Source organism: Atractosteus spatula, chromosome 18 (assembly GCF_055471065.1).
Source record: "Atractosteus spatula isolate fAtrSpa1 chromosome 18, fAtrSpa1.hap1, whole genome shotgun sequence".
Classification (NCBI taxonomy): Eukaryota; Metazoa; Chordata; class Actinopteri; order Semionotiformes; family Lepisosteidae; genus Atractosteus; species Atractosteus spatula.
Genome location: NC_142723.1, coordinates 12397959 through 12423839, shown reverse-complemented (window position 1 = coordinate 12423839; position 25881 = coordinate 12397959). Strand labels below are relative to the sequence as shown.

Sequence of the window (25881 nt, the reverse complement as noted above, 5' to 3'; positions counted from 1 at the left end):
TGGTTACAAATGATCTGTGCTTTCTCATTTAAGTTATATCAAGAGCACTGCAGTCTCATTGGAAACTGAATTGTTTCCTTTGGCGGGTGTGTGTGCTTCTTCTCGACAGAAAGGCACGGATCAAGCAGAAAAACAAATAATAATGCCGTCCTTTCTTTGTTACAGCCTGCAGGGGAACCGCATAGGTGAATCGGGAGCAAAGGTCATTTCTGATGCCATCAAATCCAACTCTCCTGACTGTGTGGTGGAGATCTGATCCTGGCTGGTCAACAAGCTCTCTTGTTTGCCCTTGACTGAAGTTTCTGGCCTCTCGTTCTCCCATATTGGGATGAAGATATTAATCCAGTTTTAAAGGCAGCTAAGCTGCGTTGTTCTAGGTGTTCACCCGCCGGAGGTAAGGGACCTGTCAGGCCCTCCATTCAGTGAGTTTCCTGGAATGACCTTTTTAATTAGCTTACAGTGGAGTACCATCACAGCACGAATGCAACTAATACAAATCCTCACGAGCAGTATCACAAAAAAAAAAAGACTTTGGGACGTTGCAGTGAAGTGGGTGAAGATGAGTATGAAGGGAGATCCATTTTTCACGAGGTTTCACCTCCTTGTACACGGGAAGTAAAAGGGTGCCCTCGGGACATTTACGAACTGCATCCGGAGCAAATCCTACCACCTTTCAGTTTGGGTCTTCACAAAAATGAGCTTGGAAGGTGTTCTGGCTGCACTGTGAGGTGCTGACCCGTAAACGGATCCCGCCATAGAGAGATGACTGCGACCCTGAACCTTGAAATCCGCACAGATGACAGATCTCAGAATAATGTCCTGTTACTCACTGAGCTTGGAACTCAAAGGCACATCTTTAGAGGCACCTGTTTGTGTGTGGTTGGAGGTGGGAGTGGGCTGGGAATCTAATGTCAAGGTTTGCATTCTTGAAGTGAAAGAAAATGCCTTCCCACATACAAACTCTTTTCACGTATTTCTACTCAAAGAGAAGACGAATTCCATTGAAATAGCAAACCATAACCCCCAAAAAGCACGTGGTACACAAGTCGTTCAAGGGTCTCGTTGGCTCTCTGGTGTAGCTGTTGACTCCAGTTGAAAGACGTATCTTGAAAAGCTGGTTTCTTTTGGAGGAAACGTGCTGTGTGTCGTGGGTAAAGCAGCTGCAGTGATTTCAGCGATGCTTTGAAGAATTAGGACGAAAAATCTCTCTCTCACAAGAGATCAAACATGGGTAAACAGACAAACAATCTGCTTATAGTAGCAACACAATCTTTATTGTCATTAATTTTTTTTTGGCTGATGCCTTTATCCAAAGTGACTTACATTTACATTCTGTTTTTTACACCTGGTTATGGTACGGGAGCAATTTTGGCTGACGTTTCTTGTTGAAGTATACCTCAGGGGTGTCTTGTCTGGGATTTGAACCCACAGCCTACCAGTTCAGTTCAGAAACCTAGCTGCTTTTTCTTCATCTCGCGTTACAAACCTGTTCCTTAATTGTAAAACGTGATAACTAAATTCTTCTCAGGTATTAAAGCAGCACTTTCGTGCCTGAGAGAATGGACACTGGCACAAGTTGAGTGACGCAACTTCAGTCACTGCTGAAGCCAATCCGTTCACAAACTGCTGATTGATGAGATTTGGAAATAAGGCTATTGGCATTTTGGCCTTTATCCTTCACAGCTAAAGATCAGCCCTTTAGGCCTAAAGTAAGAAAAATCTGATGTCTTTGTAATATTGCTCTCCACAGTTTATATACACTTGTCTCTTCAACCCCCCTGTCTTTGAGGTATCTTTCTCAAGAAACTCCAGGACTCAGAAAGCAGTTAAAACTTCTCTTATCAGGGAATTTAGTATAAAGATTCTGTCCCAGTCAGGAGTTTAGTACAGAAGATGGGAGGGAGAAGCATCTGTGCTCAAGCAAGCGTGAAGGTGAGAGTTTAGCATGTGAATTCAGCAGGAGTTCACAGCTCCTACCACTATATGGGTACAGAGTAACACACAGATTCTGCTAGCAGACTCCATCAATAGCAGTCACACTGTGAAAGCAGGTGGTATTTGCAGTTAAGAGGTTATGCAGCAATGCGCACTGCAAAGCCTCTCTTGGTGAATACATGTGGATGAGTGCTCAGCTTTGCCCAGTCTACCACTTTAGCACATGGATCTATGAACTGCTCTGAGGAGCAAGTGGTAACAACATCCTTTAGGAAAAAAAGTAGCCGTTTGTTGCTTCCACAAAGTTTGACCTTTTATTTACCCTAGTTTACATCATTTTACTGTTCCTCTGTTTTTTTTCATGCTTTCAGTGTATTAAAGATACCTTTGGGAAGAGTGTTTTTTTTAAAGCAGAGAATGCCCAGTGGCATACCCCAGGATGTTAAATTAGTTCTACCAGGATGTTTCCCATTGTTCCACTTCTTTAATTAGTACTGTAAATATAGAGTCTACCAGACTTGATATCCATGTCAAAGGGTATTCGGTCTATTATGAGCCTCTTGCAATGACACTGGCTGTTTTCAGAAGACAGTTATAATCCCCAGTGTCTGTGGGCAGGTATTTTGCCATGCAGATGACTTTGATAGTGGCTCGACTGTGCATGAAACCCAGGAGGAGCCTGAAGCCAGCTACCAGCTGTGTGGCCAGGCTGTGCTGCCTGCTGCAGCTACCTATGCTGGGGGACCTTGTTCAGCTCAGTGGGACTTGATAAAGTGAGAAAGGAGGTTATTGTCCATCCTTGGCATCGTAGCAACTCATATAACCCTGAGCCAGAACCAGAGAAGTCGGTAATTAGAAGGGTTAAGTTGGTGGATGGGAATTAAAGTGCATGGTTGCTCCTATGCACGGACAGGGGAGACTACTACTGAAAGAGACAGCCGCCTGACCCGAAACCAGAAACACACTCAGCAGAACCACACAGGGCACTGAGCTGCAGAAGGCCAGTGGGACAACGCAAACTTCTCCCACACACATTATTCAATCTATTTTTCTAAAAACACAGCACGGGGCATTCCTAATTGTAAAAAAATATACTGCTTAAAGGACAGACATACGAAGCTAAGCCAGCACTGTTTATTATGGTGGCAGTTATGAATTGTTTATGAATTCATTTAGCAGTGAGACAGGCTGGATGTTTCCTTACTCTTTTTTTCTGCTAGCCAGTGTGTGACAGGGTTGGTGTTTTAGGGGCCATATTGTGGGTTTTTTTTTCCCATTTTTTTATCTATGGTTGTGATGAAATATTTATTTTATTTAAATGTTATGACAGACAAAAGGAAAAAAACTCCACTCATTTCTCTTTCTAAAATGACATGCTTTTGTGCAGGGAAATGACTTTAATTGCAAAATGAACTTCAGCAGTTTGATTTGGCAGCATTTGTGTTCTCTTGCAAAAGGCAATTAGTATGTTTGTATTGATTTGAGCACAGCTGCTGACAGTGCAGTTTGCTAGACAGACTAGATACTTGTGTATCTTGGTTTGGTATTCACTTTCAGAATGGCTGTATTTGTAAATATTCTGTTTTAGATTAAATGTCTGCAAAGTGTTTTGATTAAATATTTAATTATTCTGTTATTTACTTTGGTCTGTTACAGCCCAAAAGACACCCTTTCATCAAAAACATAAGCAGAGGAAAGTGTTTAAAATGAACTGCACTGTAAAAAATGTATCTTTATTTTAATGACAAATAAAAGGAAATAAAATCCCTTTACACAGACTCTGACAATTCAGTTCTCCAGTGTCCCCAGGGAGCTGTGGAGAAGCGATTAGGCCCTGACGTTTAACATGCTCTCGGTAGCAGTTCCCACCGAAATAAACTTCTCAGACCATGGAAAAAGTTAAATGTGGGTCAACTTTTAATTGGTCCAAGTCACTTTTTAAAATGCTGGGGAAGAGAATGGAAACTGCACCAGCTAGTAAGAATAACTAAAAAGATGCAGCCGTATCTACAAGCAGCCGTAGATACAAAAAGCAGACAAGCTTTGCTTATGGAAATAATATTCAGCTCAAACTCATGTAAAAACTCTTACTCCTCACCATCGTAGGCAAGCATTATTGCTCAACAACTCCTGTTGTTGAAATACTAATTCTTTCAAGCTCTGGAACAATGGATTCAATGTTCTATAGTGTTTCTGAGCCTTGCTTTCCCTTGCTTTTCTTAGTTTTCCACAGCTGTTTGTTCAACTTTTACACCTATAAAGGTGCCTAGAATCATGTTTCACTATTATGTGACTGATGGAATTTTCTATGATGATTCTGACCCTTTTATTATTCACTGTCCTGCTTTTCTATAACGTACTGTTTAATGTATTAATTATATACACCTCTTATCTTAAAAACGATATTGCATTTCACAAGGAATGGATTGTGGTGGCAGATGTAACTTTAAAAAGGCTTGAATCAATTAGGTTTATTGTGTGATGGCAAAAAGAACAAAGCCCTAACAAATATAGGCATGTACCCGAAAGGAACACATTTGTCATAAGATATGGCCTCCTGACCTTTAGTGCACACACAACCAATATGTCCGTTTAGAATGATATACACTTTCAATAAAAAAGAGACAACAGCGGGGTGCCAATCACTACACATAACACATAGTGTTGTCTAATGTATGCTTGTCCACTGGATGGACAGTCACGTGAATGTCTCATGACACATTTGGTACTTTTCAGCAAAACTGAAATGCCAGATGAAAATTTACATTTTTAAAATCCACCCCCCCTCAGAATGCAGATTTTGTAAACATGACCAAGTGAAATGACATCATTTAGTTATCATGATATGCAAGTAAAATAATTTAGAGTATTAATAGTAGTTCATCTAAATGTTATGTTCTCCACGAGTTGCCTGTTCAATTGTAATGTGTATCCATTTCAGGTGAATAGGAATGAAGGAGACCTGTAAAGCTTGCGGACTACCTATCTCCAGGATCATGGTTGGTCAACTTTTGCTTTAGAAAGTTCCTGAAGTGGGGGCAAGGTATCGAGGTGCACTCCAAGGCTCAGAAATCGTTGTCGCTCTCATCCAGCAGCTCTGCCCTGCGGGCCCCACGAGGCGGGTGAGAGGGTTTGGGTGGTGGGGGGGCCTCTAAGCTGTCATTCTCGTCATCAAGGTCCTCGTTCTCTTCCTCCTCCTCCTCCTCCTCCTCATCGTCATCCACATCGATCTCGCTGTCTTCAGAGTCATCCTGGCAAGCAATCAAGAAAGCACGGATCAGACCAGCAGCACTGAGGTGCAGCACGGACCATCTTTTACAGACTACGCAAAGATTTCTGGGTGTTTGGGCCACACTACCCAGCCTTATTGTGGTAGGAGGTGCACTGGGAACTTTCAAAAAGCAGCCCGATGTGGATTCAGAGACCAATAACCCACAGTCACATAATCAGAGATGTAACCATATGCTAAAATGTCCATTACAAAAGTATTTTTAAAAGCAGCATCTTTATAAATTGAAACAGGTTATGTCTTAATGTCAGTGTCAAATAGGTTTTGCAAGGAGTTTTACGAATCCAAAACCTTTGTTGTAATTACTATTGACCAGATGGTGGCACTGTGCAATAGCAGTTCACTAAATATACAGTAAGAAGTAGCAGGGACACAGGGGTAAATTGTGCTTTCACAATAACACAAAAAGTTTACAATTCATACTTTGCAATAAGGCCTGGACCAGCAATGCAGGTGTGACAAGGGTATGTGAAGCCTAAAGCTCCTGAGAGATCACAGGTCTAACACTGAAAAAATCATTTCATCACATCTTCCAAAGAAAGTCTCGTCTGTGAACACTGTTACGGAGTACTGCATCTAATGTTAATACAGTGGAGAAAATTCTATTATTTAGGATTTAGATCAGGGGTATTCAACCTTTACTTGCTGAAAAAGCCCTTCTCAGGAAATCCTGCTCAACTAAGCCCCATGATTGAAAATCCCTTGTGGAATCTATCCCATCTCTTCCACTGTTTCAGAAATGGTAGCATCCAGTCCTTCAATAGCATTCCTGTGTATGCAGCATTGTTTTACGGTCAAGATGTAAATGTATTCATTGTATCGATAACAGTGAAAACAACAACACAGTGTCAATCTTGGTGAGGCAACAGGAGAAAAGCAGCAACCCAGTGTGGTGCGAAATTTGTCCTTGCCCAGGGATTTTCATTCAGCTTTAGCTTTTGTTCCTATAATAACTTCCAGTCCACTATTTGGTTTAATAGTACTTGCAAGCTTAATTTGCAATAATGAAAAAATAAAACCTACATAATTAAATTTAGGGTATGTGGAGCAAGCATATATTAATTAGCTTGCTTTATACTGCTGTGAAAATCATTTGAAAAAAAAACTACCACCGCAAGAAGACTTTAAAATATAGAGAGTCCAAATTTAGGCCCACTGATATACCCCAGAGGCTAATTATTCTACAAACATGGTCATTAGTGTATAGGACTATTCTCTAGCTTGAAAAGATTTCCCATTTGCAGAGCTGTGGGGAGAAATCTCCAGTGTGTGCTGCTACTGGTCTGATTTCCAGATGACTACCTTGTCAAAAAAACACTGCTTGAAGGATACCTTCTCCTTTATGTAGAGCAAGGGAGAGCTCTTTCTGCAGGTAACAGGAAGGGCACAGTCTCACAGTCTCTCCCTAGTAGCACTATCTAACTGCCCCTGTGTTTTATTCCAGCTTGGGTATCTTGGTGTAATTTGAATGTTCACACCCCCTTGTTCACTGAGCTTTTTCCAGGCGAGCTGGTTTCCTCCAACTTTCCAAAGCCGTGTGGCTTGACTGGCAATGGAATTGTCCCTTTCCCTGGGGAGTTGTTCCCACTACAGGCAGTACTAGCAGTACAGAACTACTGTACATGAGCATGACATGAAATATACAAAATTAAGGAGCTACTCTCATTCGGGCCCTTTCTGTTGTTCTGTGTCAGAAATCTGTTATTCTTCAGTCAGTTCCAGACAGATAGACAATATAATAACACAGGTACAGACTGGTCTATAGACAATACAATAACACAGGTATAGACAGACAGATTTCCATACACGGCAATCTACAACTGGACAAGCTACGCACTCGCCACATACTGATGTCTAAAATCAGACTACTCTAAAGAAGGTTTACATGTTATTTTTCTCTAATGTGCTTTCAAGTTATGCATCAGTCTTTCTGAGGAGAAAAGGCAGATGTGAAAGCTCTCTCACTGTAGCCTTTTGTCATCACAGACATGGGAACATCATACAGCCTTGTGCTGCTGGCATGAGCTACATTCTTCCAAGATTCAGAAAAAATCAAGTCTGAAAACATGGCTTGCTTGTTAAATTTTAGTATTTATAATTTCAAATGTTTTATTACTTTTCTTGTTCTAGGAAAAAAATGCTAACCTTACAATGTAAAAGCTGTTTCATGAAAAAAAATGGTTACATAAAATACTTTTTCCTGCATAAGATTTGCAAATGCACTTAAGAAGAAAGATCTGAGACCTCTGCAATTTTTGCTCCTTGAATTTTAAATATGTTGAGTATTCGCCTTCGGTTAGGATCATTACTAATGAAACCCAAACTCCGGCGCAGCCAAAATGTTGTACTGCATAAACCATTTCCTATGTTATACAGTACATAGACTGTATAACAAAAACAGTGAAGAGGTACAGTAAATCTTGAAACTGGAGTGTGAAAGTCACATTAAAGAAGGGGGACACATTTTTAAGATCAGTAAAGTTAGAACTGTGCTAACCAGAATCCCTGAAGCCAGTAGATGCACTATTCCTTGTAGAGGACAGGTAACGTATCTCCACTACAATTGGAGAAGACTACAGTAATCAGAACAAACTGAAGCCCTTTAGAAGCTCTGACCTGTAGCTGAAAACCAACCTTTCTCTTTTTCCGTGTGGAAGTGTGTGGAATGACATTGACTGCAGCCAGTTTGTGCTTTTAAATCCGAGGTGCAGAAAGAGAGGAAAAAAAATTGAGTGCAAAAGGAAGGAACAGGAGAGATGAGGATGACAGGAGTTGATCGTAAGAATGGAACAGATCTGGTGCATAACCAGGCTTTTGTTTTCTTTTCATACGTTTGTGAAGAGCGATATCACCTGTTAGAAATATCAGCTTATCCCTTTGAAGCATTGACACATACTTGCCTTCAGACGAAACAGGTGAAATTCCCAATTAACCTTGTTAATGCTAGAGGCGTGCTTCTGAAGTGCTTCTTTGCACCAGTTTGAATAGGTCCAAGTTATTTTTTTCACTTGAACGGCAAGAATACATTTATTTTTGTCTGGCTGAGGCATTCAGAAAAGGATTTACATGATAAATATCCACTTGTTTCTTAGACAAATACCTAAACTGATTTCTTTAACAGGAAAACCTGACTTACAGTATGGAAAGGGAATTTGAGGTCATTATCATAGCTGATAAGCATACAGCATGCATTGCCTCAAACCTCTCTCTAAAAATGCTGATTATCTAAGCCCGTAGAAATCCCTGCTTTTTCAAAGATAACATACTTAATTCAAGGTCCTAAGGTTAAGTACTCTAGTATGGTAGAAAAGCAAAATCTCAGATTCTTTTTAGTCTCTGCAGTTATACTATTCTAAATGTTTTTACCACTGTGGCTCAGTGGAGATCTGTACAGGACATTTTTTTAAAAATCTGGAATTACAGCTCTTTTCTATTTCATATCTGCTTCATTGCAACACTGGTAATGAACTTGGCCGGCCTCTTCTACTCCTGTACACCAGATGGGGAAAACGAGGGCATGTGTATGAGCTCCTCTGACACGCCCATCTAGTTAGGGAGCTTCGCAGTGCTTCACAGAGGAGTGTGTAATGGTTGGAGGGACAGAGGACCTCTCGCTGACGTCCCGGCAAGCTCCCACGAGCTGCTGTTGTGGTACCCAGGCTGCCCCAGTGGCGCTCAGCCAAACGCAGGCTGCTGCTTGGGAACTCCTAGTTACAGCCGGCGGATCACAGCTCAGGACTCAAAATTAGTTACACCTGGTGTACAGGGCTCAACATGTGCTCCGAGGGAACAAATTAGATATGGTCACTCTCACCTCGTCTTCGCTGTCTCCTCCTTGCATCGTCCCCACGATCCGAGCTCCAGCTCTGCCTGTGGGGTTTACAACCAGCACTATTAGTATTAGTAAGAGCTGCTTCTAAAGCTGACAGCACATCTCCTCTTTCCTTTTACATTTCTTTGTCAAGGTAACTGCAATGGAGTTTGAAAGTCACGTTTTGCTAGGATGACGACTGGTTGTTTTATGAATGCATTTTCTTTTTCCACTGAATGAAACTGTGCCCTTTCTGAAGCATGACTCACTCTCTAATTGCAATGCAGGAGGAGAAAAGTACCAGCTATAGAAAGAATAACTCCCCTTCCAGACACTTAATCCAGCAAAAATAGAAAATAACAGGATTTTAAGGGACTATTAACAATCAGCTTAACTCATAACACTTTGATATGAATTAGTCCCCCATCAGCAAAAACTGTAGAAAGCAGCATGCCACACTAAGAATGATAAAAATGATAAAAATAGGAAAGAGAATAGCAATTATGGAGCAAAATACAACATTTAAATAACTGTTTGAAAAACCCTTTTTACTGATTGTTTAGGTCATACCACTGCACTGTTAACTTATTGAAATAACAATACTGGTGCCTAAGGAACAAACATTCTGTGTTTGCTTTTTAAATAAACATCTTTCAGTACTATCTTAATATGTTTTTTTATCTTAAGTTTCTTTGTGCTCAGTGGATCTGCCAATGGGGATTTTTTGGATGTAAAAGTGAAATATAGGGATTTTCAATTAGGAATTGTGAATATAGCCTGTTCTTGCAGAATCAGTGGAGAAGAAGGCTTGGTGTCAACACTGAAAGGGCGTTCTCACAGAGGAATATTCATGCCGACAGAGGAAATGCCAGACTTGGTACCTGGAATGGGTATGTCTCTGGTCGGACGGGGCTTGGGGGGTCTGCGGTCCTCTATGTCGCTGTCTGATCCATCATCCTCTGGAATCTCAATGTCCGAGTCTTCATCTTTCCCTGGATTGTAACACAGAAAAGAGGTACTTACTGTAAGAACATAAGAAGAATAAGATAATGGTCATTTTTTCCAATACCCCATACTTTGTTTTCAGTGCACGAGTATGTACCAGGTATCCATTCTTGTTGTTTGACCTTTGAGGTTCAGACATGCAGAGTCTAGCCTAGGCAAAGTGTGAACAGGGTATTAATAGGCGTCCTGATAAAGTTTTAATCTTGTAAATTACTGACATTTTTTGATTTGCCAACTGGTGATGACCCAGTAGGAAATGCTTGGAATGTTTTAACATACAGGTTGTTCTACAAGAGCAACTCAGAGTTCTTAAGGGCATTTACCGTTAATGACAGGATGCCAATGGCATTTTACTCTGATGGAATACGTGCACACATGCACTTAGCAAACAAATACCTGTAGAAAAAGCCTCACAAGCCATTTCACCTCAGAATGTTTTGCAGTGGAACATCAGGCAGTGTCTGTTGACAGGTGCTAGAGAATTTCTGTCCATTAGACGGAATATAGGGAAGACCTAGAGATCTGAACACAATGGCCTCCCAGGTCATAGAGAAAATTAATGTCACAGAATGCTCAATGTACAGTTGCACTAGTCACTGCAACAGCATTATTTTCCTGTCACTACCGTTAATTGCCATGTCATTTTCACTGTAGCTTTCGCCAATTTAAATGATAGGCTTCATCTGAATCCTGCTTATTAAAGTATGGCATTTTCATTAAAATAGAGGAACGTCACACACTCTTGTTTAGTGTTAATAGGATGAAGGGTTTGCAAAGCCTATCTGATTTCAACAGTTTTCATCCATTATTAAATGCTGTAACAGCTTCCTATAACTGCAATATATGCTGTATGTTTTTAATCTGCACACTGCACATTTTCAATCCACATTATGTTATTGAAAGCAGTGAGTCATTCATTGATAAACAGGTCAGGGATAAGCAGGAAAGTAATGTTGCTGTCCCCTCTGCTTATTCACTGAGGATTTGAAAAATGGGATATATTTATCCCAAAGGCTTTTACAAGCATGTTTATTCTCAAACACAGGTAGAAGCAGCTCTTACCACTCAAATATTTGCCATTGCCTTTTCTACACATACTATATAATGTTCATAACCCTAGCAATTTTTATACTGATAGGACAACTGGTAATATGTAAATGAGACAAAATCAATATGTGAACGCTCACTGAAAGCTAAAGGATATCAGGAACTCAGGTTGCATGTATCATTTTTTATTATACTGTATATCCTTCTCATCTAGAATGACCAATTACCTCTTTATACCTTGGCTCACAGCAGTGAAACCTGAGCTACACCTGGGTGAATGAAGAAGGGCAGACATTCTCCTCTGACATGCCTACTCATCAAGCCCTTTGACATACTGTACTTTAGGCTCCACAGTGACCTACAGGAGAGATCGCTCTAATTGGATGAGTGGCACAAGCCTCAATTACATCTCCACAAACCTGCAGGTGTCCAGGAATCTAGTTTGAGGGCTAACAGAGAGCCCTGGCTGACTAATCCTAGCCCTGCCCTCTGTGGTGCAGTTCCTATTGTGTGCCAGTCCTTGGATTTCAGTCATAGCTGACTAGGAAGATGGCAAGAGTCCATTCTGTCGAGTCTGCTGAGTCAGCCTCAGAGCTCAACTAGGATTCAGAGTGATTCAGTCTTTGTAGGGCTACTGCTAACCCACCTAATCCCTTTTCTGCTTTATGCACTTCTTAGAAGCTACAAAAACATTAGGACTTCCTGTCATTTATAGGCAGCATAACTTTTACTAACATTACCATTTATTTAGTACTTTCTTAGATTGGAATAATTTAAAATTGTTTAAAGCTTTTATTTTCCTTGTGACCTTTTCTCTACAAAACCCGTGTCATGGTCTATTTCAGCTTCACAAGCCACAGTCTGACTGAGTACAGGTCCTGTACTGCATGGATACTGTATGGTTACCGTACCTGCCTGCTAAGAGCTTAGTAACTTCTTTTTTAAAAAAAACTTTAATATGTAACAATTAGAACTCCTATATGTGCCATCCTTGCACAGGGCATAAGCAAATGCAAGACATTTTCAATCTAGCAAAACTTTATTCATTCCAATTTCTCTAAGAAATATTTAGTGTTGGCCTTTACTCAGTAAAGCCAGCTCCTTGTACTGAAAGGAAAGACAGAAGGCAAAACCATAGAAACCTTAATATTTAACTGTAATTTAACTTTCACCAGTGAAATAGCTGTTAGTGACAGGAGCTCTGCTGGGAAACAGTAATGAAGAGAAAATATCATTTTGGCAGTTTCAGGGTCATTATCGGAATGACAGTTTGTGAGAAGGGTATGAGGGGTGTTTATGTACCATCCTGAGAGTGTCCTACCTCCGCTTTTCATCAGCCTCTTCTCCTCCTCTCTCAGCTTGTTCTGCATCAGTCTCAGTGTATTTTCAGTCTCCTGCAAAATCAGAGGGATGCATCTTGAAACTTTTATATCTGACTGCCAGATCACTATGTGCCAAAATGGAGAAATCTACAATCTTTTGAAATATGTTGGACCCCACTACCCTGACAAAGGACCGAAAATATCTGGAAAGCTTCGATGTCTTCAAATGTTCCTGTTGCCATGAGTCTATAAAGGCGCAGAAGACATGGGAGTGGGAGCAAAATAAATCACAATAGTTAATACTGCAGCACATCAGTGCTTGCTACAGAAAAGCATAAGCCCAGTCCTTAGATGGTTCTTCCTTGGTACCTTAGACTTGACTTTTCTTCAACAATTTGCTTCATTCATTTCACAAGCATCCTTGTACCATTCTTTCTTCCTCTCAACACTCCTCCAACCTAGATGAACAGAGCCAACGTGTGCAAAGGTGCCCTTCTGGATTTGTCCTCCCAGAAGCTTTCCATCTCAACCTCACCTCAAACCTCTCCTGCTCCAGCCTATGGTAATCTTCCAGCTGCTGCTCCAGGAAGCTCAGGTTGCGGAACTTCTCCACGTAGACCTCATACTGTTTCTGGAGGTCGTCTTCGATCTTCTCATACTCGTCCATGAAGGCTGGCCTGAGGGGGGTGGAGGGGAAATTGGATATACACTAGCCTAGAGAGTATTGTTAAAAGATCTGAAAGCTAATGTACGAACTGTGCTCATGATGCGGGAATAAGATCGCTCTTTGCCTGCTTACTCGTTGCTAGGTTGTGTTAGCTAAAGGAATCTGTTGTGCAACAGACATCTTTCTTTAATAACTAATACGGAAATGAAAACGAATGAATCCATTTCAGATCATGATTATATCATGTCTAACCGGAATATCGGATGATTACAAGAGGCCACCAATGCAACTGGTATCTGTTCCTGTGGTACAGGTCTCTCACAGTATGCTGGTATGAGCTTCAGCCCTGCTCCCAACATGTGCTAGTGTATCTATCGGCGTGAGTGACAGGCTCTCACCGTACACTCTGGAGAGTCTGCAGCCGCTTCTGATTCCTCTCCAGCTCCTGCTTCTTCTTCTCTATCTTGGCCTCCAGGCTGACCTCATCTGAGGCCACATTGTTCAGCATGTCTTTGGTCTTCTGGACTTGGTGCTGACACGGGACCATTAACAAGCAGGACAAAGAGTCAGAAAAGAAACAGTCAGGATCAAAAGTCAGGAAAACACCGGCTTATTAAATAACCCCTCCCGCTGAAGCCAATCGATTCTCTCTGGGCAGCATGGATATCGATTTTGCACTCTGATTAAATCTAACGTTGGCCTACCTACCAATAACAAATTCAAGAGCCCTGGGGCAACCTTGTTGTGAAAGGCACTATATAAAAATAAATTGAATTGAATTGAAATTCAGGTCTCAGTGCTTGTAAAGGAATTTCATTCTACTCTGTGGACACCCCTGTGATTACTTAATACAAGCTGTTTGTTCTCTCTGGAAATTCAAAACAATTTTTAAGGTTGATCTTTCTTTATTTGCTTCTACGAGGTAAATTCAATCACTTTTGCATAAAATCATATTCAAAGTCTATTCTGCTCAATCCAAATTCAAGCTGCAATTCCTTCTGCCTGACGTCTTGCTGCTGTGATCTCTATTTGTTGAGTAACTCCCTGTTCTTTTGCTACTTTGATACTAATTCCTACTGTATGTGAAAGACTTCAAGGTTTTGACACATACTAATTCCTGACAGTATTTGAGTTTGTGTCAGCTATACCCATACCTGTATGATAAAAAAAGAACAGCACACAAGCTTCTCTTGTTATGCTGTTCTAAAACACTTATATGTTTGCCATTTGCTGAACACTGCTTTGTTCTATCAAGGACACATTTTAAAGTTACAGGCTCCCTAGGTTCTACAAAGACAGCAGTACTGAGATTGAGAGCATTGACATTATGTTAAACTGGCCCCTCTGATTCAGTAAATGGACTGTATTAAGAGAAAACCTGTGTGTGTGGCAAAAGATAAATGGCCTACCCACCAAGGACAGTTTGAAAGGAACTACAGTGAAGGAGAGGACTATAATAAGATGTAACATTATTTTAAAATAACTACCTTTCAAGTTCACTGATTGATCCCCAGTTTGTGTCACAAAACTTAATTCTTTTAGGGGTCTAAGATCATCCTGTTTCTTTCTCCAACCCAAGCAGGTTATTGACTACTTCTAATAATTTTCCAAGTTAGACACACAGAAGTCTTCTTAAGGTCTTTCACAACTGATTACTCAAACACATCTCCTTTGTTAAAGGTACAGTATTATACATTTATTACATGCATATTTTTGCATTAAATTCTTGCACTGTAATTTAATTAGACTAATTAGCCGCGTAGGTAGTCTAATTTGATTAGACTACCTACGCGGCCAAGAACTATACAAAAAAGGAAATTCTAGGCTCTCCAGGAACTGCACTCAACACCCCCGATCTCGAGACGGAATCACTTATCCACTCCTCTCTTCATTAATCTTCTGTGTCTGCAAAATGATTGTAATCCCCACAGCACAAGGCACCTTACTCTCAAACGCCAAGAAGCACTAAAACAATTAGTCCGATAGTGAAATGCAGGTTGTGCATGTCTTAGCGTGCTTAAAAATGCAACGCATTAAACTGTATTTTTGGAAATGCTCCTTCATAAAACACTGCTTTGTTTTTGAGAGGTGATAGATCTGTCCTTGCAGAAAGCCTGCAGATCTCTCTGCCACTGGGTATCCCAGTCTCCTAGCGTCGTGTCTCTCTGGGGTGTGGAGAGTGTTCACAGCCGGTGGGAGAGAAGGACGGCTTGCTGGAAGAGCTCGGCACTCACCAGGACCTCCCGGACCGCGGCTTGCAGGGCCTTCTCTGTCTCGTTTATTTCCAGGGGCCTCGCGATGGCGGCAGTCCGCACTTCCTGCAGGAAGGTAGGAAGAGACGTCGCAGACGTTACAGACATGTACCAAAGGCACAGTCAGGAATCAGCCCTTCAATGGCAATCTGTTCAAATTACTTTATACAGTAAGAAGTTCAAATTAAAATTGAAATTCAATTATTTAAATAACTACAATTATTTAAAACCGTACTGAAATCCCAGAAAGTGTCAAATATTTGTTGTAATTGTAATATTGACCCATGTACTATACTGTATATAGTGCAGGCCATATGTATTTGGAGAATGACAATTTTTGTTGTTTTGGCTCTGTACTCCAGCACACTGGATTTGAAATAAAACAATGCCTATGATGTTAAAGTGCAGAATGTCTGCTTTATTCCGAGGGTATTTGCGTCGATATAGGGTGAACCATATAGGAATCACAGCTGGCCGAGAAACAACTGAGCAGCCAATTGTCCAATTACTTTTGGTTCCCTGAAATGGGGGGACTATGTATAAAAAGGGCTGTGATTCCTATACCGACTTCTTGCATTAATTAACCAGTAGAGCACAAGGTAATGTGGCTTTTAGAATCATTAAATGGACAAAGGAAGCCTGCTCTGATTTCGGTGCAGGCTTCGATGCAGACCCCTTTTTAAAAATGATTGTTGGCTCCGATTTCCAAGGCTCTGCTGGACACAGAAAAAGTCCACTACTTAGTGTCACTGAAGTGGTTGCAACGTCAAACATAAAAGAGCTGCAAATGGTTTCAGAACGTATTCCTGGGGTCAGGCGCCAGCCCCTCCCCAGCACCTCCTTCCCACTCACCCTCAGCTCTGTTTCCTTCCCCAGCAGGTCATACAGCGACGCTCCTTTAGATGTGATCTCTGACGCCAGCTGTCTCGCGGCTTTTAAATCTGCAATCTAACAATTATTATTATTAATAATAAAAACAACAGGGCCAGTACAAAAATACACAATTGAAGAGAGATGATGACCATTGCTCTCCTGTATTATTGCTAGCACTCCTCGTGGCAAGCTTCTTCTTTTATAGGATCTTACTACTGTTTCTGTACTTGCTCGCTCTAGTAATTACAATAAACACGTGCCAGGAAAATGTCAAGCTGCTTGAGAGACAGCGCAGGCAAATTAGCTAGATGGTCATTAGATTGTCTAAATTTTGTCTTTCCCCTATAAACTGGAAAAGATGCATCGAATTCCTAAGCCACAGCTGTGCGCACTGCAGCTTCAGCCCCCAGTTCCTGGGGCTGTTAAAAACTCATATTTTTGAGGGGGTCAAGTTCTCACAGAGGCCATGGATTTCTAACGAGATAAATCACAATTCTGGCACGAGCGCTCATCTTCGATGGGAAGTAGCAAGACAGCGGCAGAACCCATGGCCGGCTTCCTCCGGCTTCATCCCGTTTCTCTTCTGCTTGGCTGAGGAATGCGGGTGTTAAAAGTGAGCCCCGCGCAGTGTCTCGCAGAGGCAAGAACAGAAGGGTCGGCTGAAATCCTTGCTGAGCTCCGAATCCCTTGGGAACACAAGACCTTAATGCTGACGTGATGGCTCTCTTATTAGATGGGGGAGACTGGAAATTTTCTCCTCATGGCTCCTCCGCCTTCCTGCCAATTCCACACCTGCAGTGGCTAGAAAACCCACCGCTGGGATTTTCTCTAAAAAGAGGAGCCAGTGATGACGGGCAGAAAAATGTTTCTCAATAATATAAAATCTGAAAACTGTGACAGATAACCTTTGCAAAAATCCAGCAGGAAGCTCACGTTTTTAAAAAGCTACTTAACGGGCTCCAATCTTCTATTCTGGAATACCTGTACATATCTGAACATTTCCATTGTCACAGGCACTGGAGTATTATGACATAAAAGCATTTGCTGCTGAGTGCACTCTGCTGTCAATCTGTGCATGGGATTGATGGAATTCGGTCATCTGCAACTTGTAATTTAATTTAGTCTGTTAAAACTGAGAAAAACCCACCACACCAGAATGCCAGGGCTATTACATTAACAAAGAACACAGTTATGCCACAAATCCATCCTCTTCAGAATGACAAAAAAAGTACTGCATAAAAGAAGTCTTCAAGGTATTTTAAACAGCTTGTGGTACTGGGAGTTTCCCCCAAAAAAATCCCACAAATAGAAATTTAAAAACAAGACTCCTCACACTATTTTTTTTAACCTGTGTGACACTTGCAAAGCTACTATTGACGTAAAATAATTGTTATTAATAATTTGCTCTTTTATTTTCAAATAGATGTATTATCTCTTGTGGTTTCCAAAGAATTGGTTTATTTGAAAACTTTTAGAATTCACTTTTTTAAAAAAAAAAAAAACCTTTGAATGGTTAATGAGAGCGTACAGCTATTCTTTTTGCAACAACCTGTTATTTAGACCATTTCCTGCATTCTTCCCGGAGTAAATGTTTGTATGGTCCAAGAAATAAAAGATCAATACTGTATGAGCTGCCATGCTGACATCTTTAACTGAATCTAAAATAAACTAAAAAGAAGGTTCTTAGTGCTTAGTGTGGCCTTCTTTCTCACCAGTAATAAATTGAATGTTAACCTACAGCAGAGGGAATGGACCTGTGGAGTTTTATATGAGAAATGAAGCCCCATACACAGTGAAAACTCAATTTTGCTGATCTGGAGTGAAGTCTGAAGCTACTGCTGTCTTTACATTTTTTTCCTGCAGAAGAGCTTCTCATATACTAACCAAAAACACCGGTTTTAGACAGCTATATTTGGCCTCTTTTACTTATGATTATTATTCTTTCTAAGATTATTTTCTTAGTTTACTGAATAAACAGCTACTGTGCCTCTCCACCCTTCCCATCTAATTTAGCAATTCAAAAACCCAGAGAAAATAAGAAGACCTTCTACTCTTCATATCAATACAATAGCAGATACAACAACTAGGCACAATCTTATCTATAATGTCACAGCAGCTCTAAGCAACAGGTAGCCTGCAGTTTTGACAAACTACTCTCCACTGACAAAACACACATAGTAATTGCTGCAGTTGTCTTATTACCCTGAGGAGAAGGATCAGGAAAAAAGGTAGACCAGCAGGAGTTCAGACTGTAGCTAAGCAAAGTTTATCTCTCTTGTCCTTATCTTCCGAGTCTGAAAGCCAATTTCCATTCCTCTGAGAGCGAGGACAGTACTGTTTATCTTCTTGCAACACATTTTTAAATCTACTATTGAGCCCTGTTTCAACAATGTGCCACTGGGAGCTTTTATCTATTCGGGATTTTTAATTGAGATTTTTTAATAGAATTATTCCAATATCTTTTGTCTTTTTCACTGCAGGCTTAAGACCTGTATCCTGAAAACTAGTCCCACTGGTGGAAATGCTGCACAGTACCAAGAGCGTCTGAGGTCACAGGCTTTTCCCTCTCATTATAAACTCTTTATTTTGACACAGTACCCCAGTGGCCATTCAGCTGGACAACAGACAAATGCAGGACAGATCATTTTATCCTTTATAACTGCTCCTGTATACATACTGAAGGTAGCGAGGTTTTATGTGTGCGCAAAAATACAGTCTTAAAATAATTTTCTTACTATCTTTTTAAAGAATCATATTTGTAAAAAAAGAATATCTAATACGCTAGTTATTATTCTTTAAAGGCTGAGACAATCGATCAGTCCTTTGATGTGTAATATAATCAGGCCACCACTGATAGTTGGGCCAGTCTACATGTAGTATACCAGGCTTTTCCAGCCAACTTCTCCAGTGGCTCCATGCCTTTTGCCGAGATCTACATTCAAATTGTAATGGACTTTTAGCCCTCCTTTCTAAACAAAAGCCAGGAAATGTATTAACTGGGTTGTCCTTAGGAAGAAGAACAGGCCACAGAGACACTCAGCCAGTCAGTCACAATCTTCTGTGACGGTGCACAACCTCAGGAGCCACTGTGCTTCAGCCCACTTTACCAAACAGCAGCAGCAGCACAAGGCTCATGTCATAGTATTCTGCGTATGATCATGCATATTATTAGAGTTTGAGCAAAACAGCGGTCTCGGTGACACTGCTTCCTCTTCTAAAGGAGCTTCATGAATGCTGCTATGGTTTGTTATTTATTTATAATGCATCTGGGGCTTCTTTCCTCTCCCATTGTCCTTCCTTTTATTAAATTCCAGTTACTGTAAGTAACACATGAGATAACCAATAGAAAGCTGTTCACACCTCAAAATAAACTCATCAGTTAGGATCTGCTATTCCCTTTTTTTTTTTCAAAATGAGGATAGGGACATTCCAGGATTTTCGTAACCGAATAACTTGTGACTGCGAATTCCCTCTGTCACAGAGTGTCAGAGTCACTGCGTTGCACAGCTACACCTCTTCTCCCCTTTAATCAAAGGGCTGTAACAAATTATGAAATAGCCAAGCAGCAATGGAAACAATTATTTTTACTGAAACAGATGTTCTATTACTATAATATTCTGTATGTGCTACTATTCAACACTCTTATCTTTTAATGAAGTCATTCTTAAAAGATATATAATATCTCACAAATTAGAATGCTATTTGTGCTTATACTTTAATAACAGTATATCATAAGGGTGGGAGATCTTTTTTACAAGCTAAATATTGATAGTAAAAACAGAATTCTTTTATAAGGATTTTTGCCTTATAATGATAAATTATTTAGGATGTTTTACTGTTAGGACTATGTTCTGAGCAGAGAAATGTGCACCTGTCTCACTGTAAACTGGAGCGGACACATTGAAGCCTATTAAAACCTTGACAGACTGTCAAGTCCACTAGGCGACAAGACATCTCTACACTTACGCCAGTCATAAAGTAACATCAGGTACATAAAATAAGTGGTCTTCAGTATTATTGTGCACCATTATGGCCTGGCTAGGACTGTCAATTGTTTGTGTCTAAAAAACATTTCTCTGTTGGTCCTATTATTTATTTTTTTTAACTTACTGCACCTTTAAGAAGTAAACAGGACTTTCTCTTTAAAATACCTGAGCTAGAGCATTATGGGTAGAGCTTACTTCCTGGAAGGAGAGCACAGCTGTTTAAATCTCTGCAGCGGGAAACTATTAAGAAGAAAGTTCAAGAAATCAGTTGTTGATGAGCGTATTTTATGTGTGTGTGGTGTGCAGCATTATTTTCTGTTAATCCAACTTTTTCTCTTTGTTTGGCTTAGGTAGCAAAGAGATGAAACATTCTTAAAACACTGCTGTTCCCTGAAAAAAAGCTGTCCTCTACTATTTCATTACTCTAGAAAACTTTTAGAAAATGAACTAAGGACTGAGCTGACTCTGAAGTTTCAACAACAGGAGTTTGGACTTTGTTTCTACAAATCTCGGTGGCTACATGTTTGGTGAGCTCTTTCTCCCTGTTATACAGTATGTATCACCCTGTGGAAGATGGCACTCTTGAGTTTCTGTTTTGTTGCTGGATTCATTTGTCACTTTTTTCTTGCCCTTCTGCTCTTTTATCCTCTGTCTAGTAGTGTATGTAGCAATAAAGGCTATATGTGCAATTGTTAAGAATTCAGATTCCTAACTTTTGTGGGGTTTTTTTAATTGTTAGGCAGGGACCTAAGTATTTTTTAAGGATAGGCCAAAAGTTTTAAAACTGTTACAAGAGAGATACCTGGCTGGGTATAAGGAATTACTGTTTTGTGGTAAGACAAGAACTAACCTCCTCACTGCTTAGTTTCTACTGTGTTTAGGGAAACAGATTTCATTAAGAGTGGGTTAAGTTCACATCCCCCAAATTCGTTAAAATCAATCAATCACATCAGAAATCGTGCTCAGAACAAAACTGCTGTTTAGTTATGGTACATGGCCGAGAGTTCACAAGCGTATAATTAAAAAAAAATCACCAATGCAGTTCACATACTCATGCACCTAGTGGCGAAACTTTTTTCTAACACTGTTTCAGATCTTCGGGACCTTCATGATTCTTCGTGAGCCTTACAAAAAGATTCTAATTCCCCAATTGTGCTGTTTGCCAGCTAATGCTGAATGAATAAGTGCCCTGAATTTCCTCATGCGCCCCATCCCCCCTCACCTTGGATCCCAGGTCAAACTTGAACTTGCTGCTATCTTCTTCCAGCTGATCTCCGGAGGCCATTCCTTTGGTCTTCATGGCGCTGTACAGCACAGAGGTGATCTTCAGCATCTCTTTGACCGCATACCCATCCGCCTGGTACAATCTCTTCGTGTTGAGTTTGACATGAGCCTTCGTAGCCTGTGATAAAACCAGATTAAGATCAGTGACTCTTCTTAGTGGTTTCAGATGGCTCAGATTACTGCTAGGAGTATGTGTGTTTTAATCACTTGGCATTTAAAAACTTCTTTCCCCTAAATGAAGCTGTATCACAGAACACCTACCTCATTTTAGGTATGTAATTCATTCCCAGAAACCCTTTTGTACAGAAATAATTTGTAAAAAGAAAAAACTATTTCCATTATTTCTTATGGGGGAAAATTACAATCCATTCCGGACCCCAAAAATATCACCCCTGCTTTTACTTTTTTCACTAGGTGGGGCTGCACATTGGTGGTGCTGGAGGGGATCCCCATTACCTGTAAAGTGCTTTGAGTGGAGTGTCCAGAAAAGCACTATATAAGTGTAAGCAATTATTATTATTAAAAAATTACAAAAGAAACTATAATAACTAACATTTATACTGTGGTTTGTGTTTTTAGTAATAGAAAACACTGCTTACCTAGTTAGACATCATTAATCATATCTACGTACAGTATTGTAATGTTCAGTAAGCACATGAATCTTTAGGGTCCATGATAAGGTCTAAACTACAAATATTCTTACACGAAAAGTAAGAGCATACACAATAGCGAGCAACGCACGAAGCAAGATGGTGTGAACTGTATCGCAAGTCTCTCCTGCCACTGTAGACTCTGTGCTTGCTTTCGCCCACACTAGTTAGTGGAACGTGATGCGAACACTCAATATGAATCAAGTCTTATCATCGTATGACGCCTTCACTCTCTACATAGGGCGGAGGTTTCGAAATTTTTCTTCATATTGCTTCTGTGTAGTTTCGGAGTTGGCTTTCGTTATTTGAAATGTGGGTAAGAATTCACATACTTCGTAGTATTGAATTTTCAAAAAACAGAACATTCATTAAAAGAGGTACAGCTGTACTACCCTACCAAAATATCAGTGATACAAAATATTCAGTGTTGCATTCGAAAGCAGTAGGACAGACCGCACATCCCATGATTGCTGTCAAGCAGAAGCAGATTAGATCTTTTGATCAGTATGTTGTTCAATGGGAAGGAAGGCTGACTTACTGTAAGTGGCTTCACAGAGACATGACTGGTCAGGCTGGCCAGGTGTCACTAATACAAAGCTAGGAGCGGACTCAGCTACTAGTATGGGAGGCTGCCTTAAGGGCTTACAGCAAGTGACTGGAAAATTATAGAAAAACGAATTTTTGAAGAATGTCTTTTGTTTGCAAACTGCATTAAGCTTTTAGGTCTGCAGCACCAAATTGTTAGCGCTGTTCAATAGAAATGATGGGGATGTGTAACAGTTATTTTTGTCCATTCAAGCACTAAAGATATTCATTCTGATCTTGAATAGATTCTGAGCACCAGGGACTATTATGCAGAGCAAAAGCAGGCAGTGCTTTAAACAGAAAAAATATACAATTTTATTTGAAACCACTCATCTTTCGAATTGGTTTCTTGCTGTATTCTATCCTCTGAGGTCTGTTTCCCATGCTTTGAATTTGGCTTTGCACCTCAGACATTAGGAGATTATACTTATGGCATGTCAAAGCAGCTCCTTTTGAAAACAAGTTAAGGTAATTGTATTTGCTTGGCAGGTCTACTGCTATTAATTCCTATACATCACAAGTTGTCAAGCACAGAGCATCCTTTTTAACCTTTGTACATTCTTGCCATCTAAAAAGCCACAGCTGTTTTAGTCTACCTCCCTTGACTGTACAAGCTTTTAATCTCATGTTTTTGCACTGTAATCACATAGTAAGGATTTACATGCTCATATACAACAGATGTCTCAGTCTTCCTGCAGCAACATGACAGCTGTCTGTGGCCCTGGACTGTGTATAAGGCATGGTTTCATGCCTTGTTGCCTTGGCAGTGTTCCACTCTAGCAGGGTCTCTCTCACTCTATAAGGGGTGTGATTACAGTATAAAAACGCATGGCTTTAATTTGATGAAACCTGACAGATTGCAACTATGGCCATGAATGATGTTCCGTCCATTGTGACTGGTCAGCCTACACTCTCCTAGGTGTTCAGCTCGAGAGTCTAATGCTGTGGACCTGAAGCCAGAGAACACAGCTCCCTTGTCTAGAAGGAAAGATCAGAGACTGAAGACCTCAGTGAGAGATGTCAGACTGTGGACTTGGTTTCACCATGAAACCTTATCTTTCACATACAGAGACAGTGGGGTGATAATACCAGTCTGTTAGAACAGACAGATGGCATTAATGTTATTTATAACATCATTTTTTTGTACTATTGTTATGTTTACTAAGAGTAAATTAATGAAAGTATTTATTCTAGCATAAGCTGCTGTCCCCTAGTTTACAAAAAATAAATCATTCATAAGGATTAAGGAATGTTCCTGGAATCACAGCCTAAAACTATTTTTTTAATCTCCAAGCCTTCTCTAAGTAATGACTCATTTTGCTTAAGTTGCTGCCATACATTAGAATACTTTACTCAAGCTATGAGCAATTTTTTTAGAAGCGTTGTCAGATCCACAGCACAGATAATAGCAAGATAATGAGTTAAGCAGAAAAGTAAATTTGATGATGCACAGAAAGCAAAATCTGAAAGGGAAAGCACAAGCAGATGTTAAACTAAGGTTTTAGTTACAGTCATTGCACTTAAAGGCTACTTGAAGAGAACCAACACAGGTTTAGACTTACCATGAACTGAGCAACGGCTTTGATGAAGAAAACCCGGTCTGTCTCTGTATCCACATCAGTGGGAATATCCATGTGTGGCTCGTATCTGCAGGTGTGAAATATGCAGAAAAACACTTAAAGGGCAGGAGAGGAGACTATGGACGGGGATTGAATTAGGCAATCTTATGGCAAATTTCCCATTGGCCTTTACCAATCATAGCCTCCTAATAATCCCCATCTATGAATTGGCTTTATCACTCTGCTCTCCTCCCCACTGAGAGCTGATGTGTGGTGAGCATTCTGGCGCACTATGGCTGCCGTCACATCATCCAGGTGGGGCTGCACACTGGTGGTGGTGGTGGAGGGGAGTCCCCATTACCTGTAAAGCGCTTTGAGTGGTGTCCAGAAAAGTGCTATATCAGTGTAAGCAATTATTATTATTAAATTCCTGGTGTGTTTTAGGAGCTGAAGCAATTAGAAGCTAGCTGAAGTAATCATTGCACATTATTCCCATACTGCAAAATCATTTAAGGAAAGATGGAAGGAAGATCACAGCTCTCGAGAGCTTGAACTACAACAGAAAAGTATTCTAGATTGAATATGGCTCCTGGATTGCTGTTCGTCTGCCATTCTGATTGACAGTAAAAATCCACTGTTAACAGTGCAGAGGCACAAACCTCTTCACCAGCCAGATTAAGATCTCTGCCACCAGGGTGAAATTGGGGGTCCTGAAGTTTTCCATTGAAATGAGACGAGTGTACCCCAAAGCCCGCATCATCTCTGTGAAATCTGTTAAAACAAAGAAATGATTCTTAGTAACAAATCCGCGGACCCGTTAGCTAAAGGACAACAAATGAGTCGTATGGGCCAGCGTTTGATGGGGATAGGGATTACTTGAAGAAATCAAGAAAACTGGTCACGTGGAATTTCTGCTCAGCACTTACTTCTCAGGTCTCTGAAAGACATGGTGTGCGGTTGTGTTGAGACAGCTTTCTTTTCTTCTCCAAGTACTTATTTCGCAGGCTGATCCGGACTGACTTTCCCGGGAGCCCTTTGAATCGAAAAGAGGCACAAGATTTCTATCTCCCTTCAGACTGTTCGGTGTTACAGGAAATAAGGAGCCCGTAACCGCAAGAAATTGAATCCATTCCCATGTTCTAGACGTATTTACCCATAGCAAAGAACACAAGGCTGACATTTTTATCATTTAGATTTGTATTGATCTCGTCTCGCTCGCAGTCTTTCGTAATCTTAACTCGAGTCCCGTTTTAGAATAACCCACGTAGGAGACCGATAAAGCGAACCATTAATTATGTCTTAAAGTCAGTTTCGAAGGCAAAATCAAAAGTACATTTGTTACTCGAAAAATACCAAAGTCGCCTCAAAGGGCCAGACTGTACCGCATATATCTTAGTGCCTAAATGTTCTTAGTTTTCCCTATTTTTATATATTACATGCTACTTGTAAACGGTCTAGTCTGTGCCTAGCTTGTATACTTCAACAGACGGGTTTCTCTTCGGCATCCTTCAGGAAAAAAGACGCTAATTAATTAATATTAGCGTTACCTTTACTTACAATTGATCATAACTGGCCTGCGAGCTTCTCCACCGCTTATCCCGTCTCTATGGAATCCA

At 40.5% G+C, this 25881-nt stretch overlaps 2 protein-coding genes across 3 annotated transcripts in view; one reads left to right on the top strand and one right to left on the bottom strand.

Moving 5' to 3' along the window:
• nlrc3 (NLR family, CARD domain containing 3) overlaps positions 1–3704 on the top strand; it is a 23803-nt gene extending 20099 nt beyond the window's left edge. Inside the window, exon 18 of the mRNA XM_088936696.1 lies at positions 166–3704. Within this exon, the coding sequence (XP_088792822.1) occupies positions 166–256 (91 nt within the window). The 3' untranslated portion in view covers positions 257–3704. The remainder of the gene's footprint in view (positions 1–165) is intronic.
• ift38 (intraflagellar transport 38) lies at positions 3648–25881 on the bottom strand. Of its 2 annotated transcripts, none has more exons than XM_088936697.1 (13): positions 25823–25881; positions 25192–25298; positions 24925–25036; positions 24269–24353; positions 21410–21589; positions 16181–16276; positions 15311–15394; positions 13475–13608; positions 12945–13086; positions 12409–12481; positions 9917–10027; positions 9039–9094; positions 3648–5186 (listed from the first exon to the last, which is right to left on the bottom strand). In XM_088936697.1, exons 2-13 carry the CDS (start codon positions 25211–25213, stop codon positions 5001–5003), a joined length of 1281 nt encoding a protein of 426 aa, XP_088792823.1. In that variant the 5' UTR covers positions 25214–25298; positions 25823–25881; the 3' UTR covers positions 3648–5000. The 2 variants fall into 2 exon arrangements, with proteins under 2 accessions (XP_088792823.1, XP_088792824.1); XM_088936698.1 differs by having other exon boundaries at positions 25813–25866.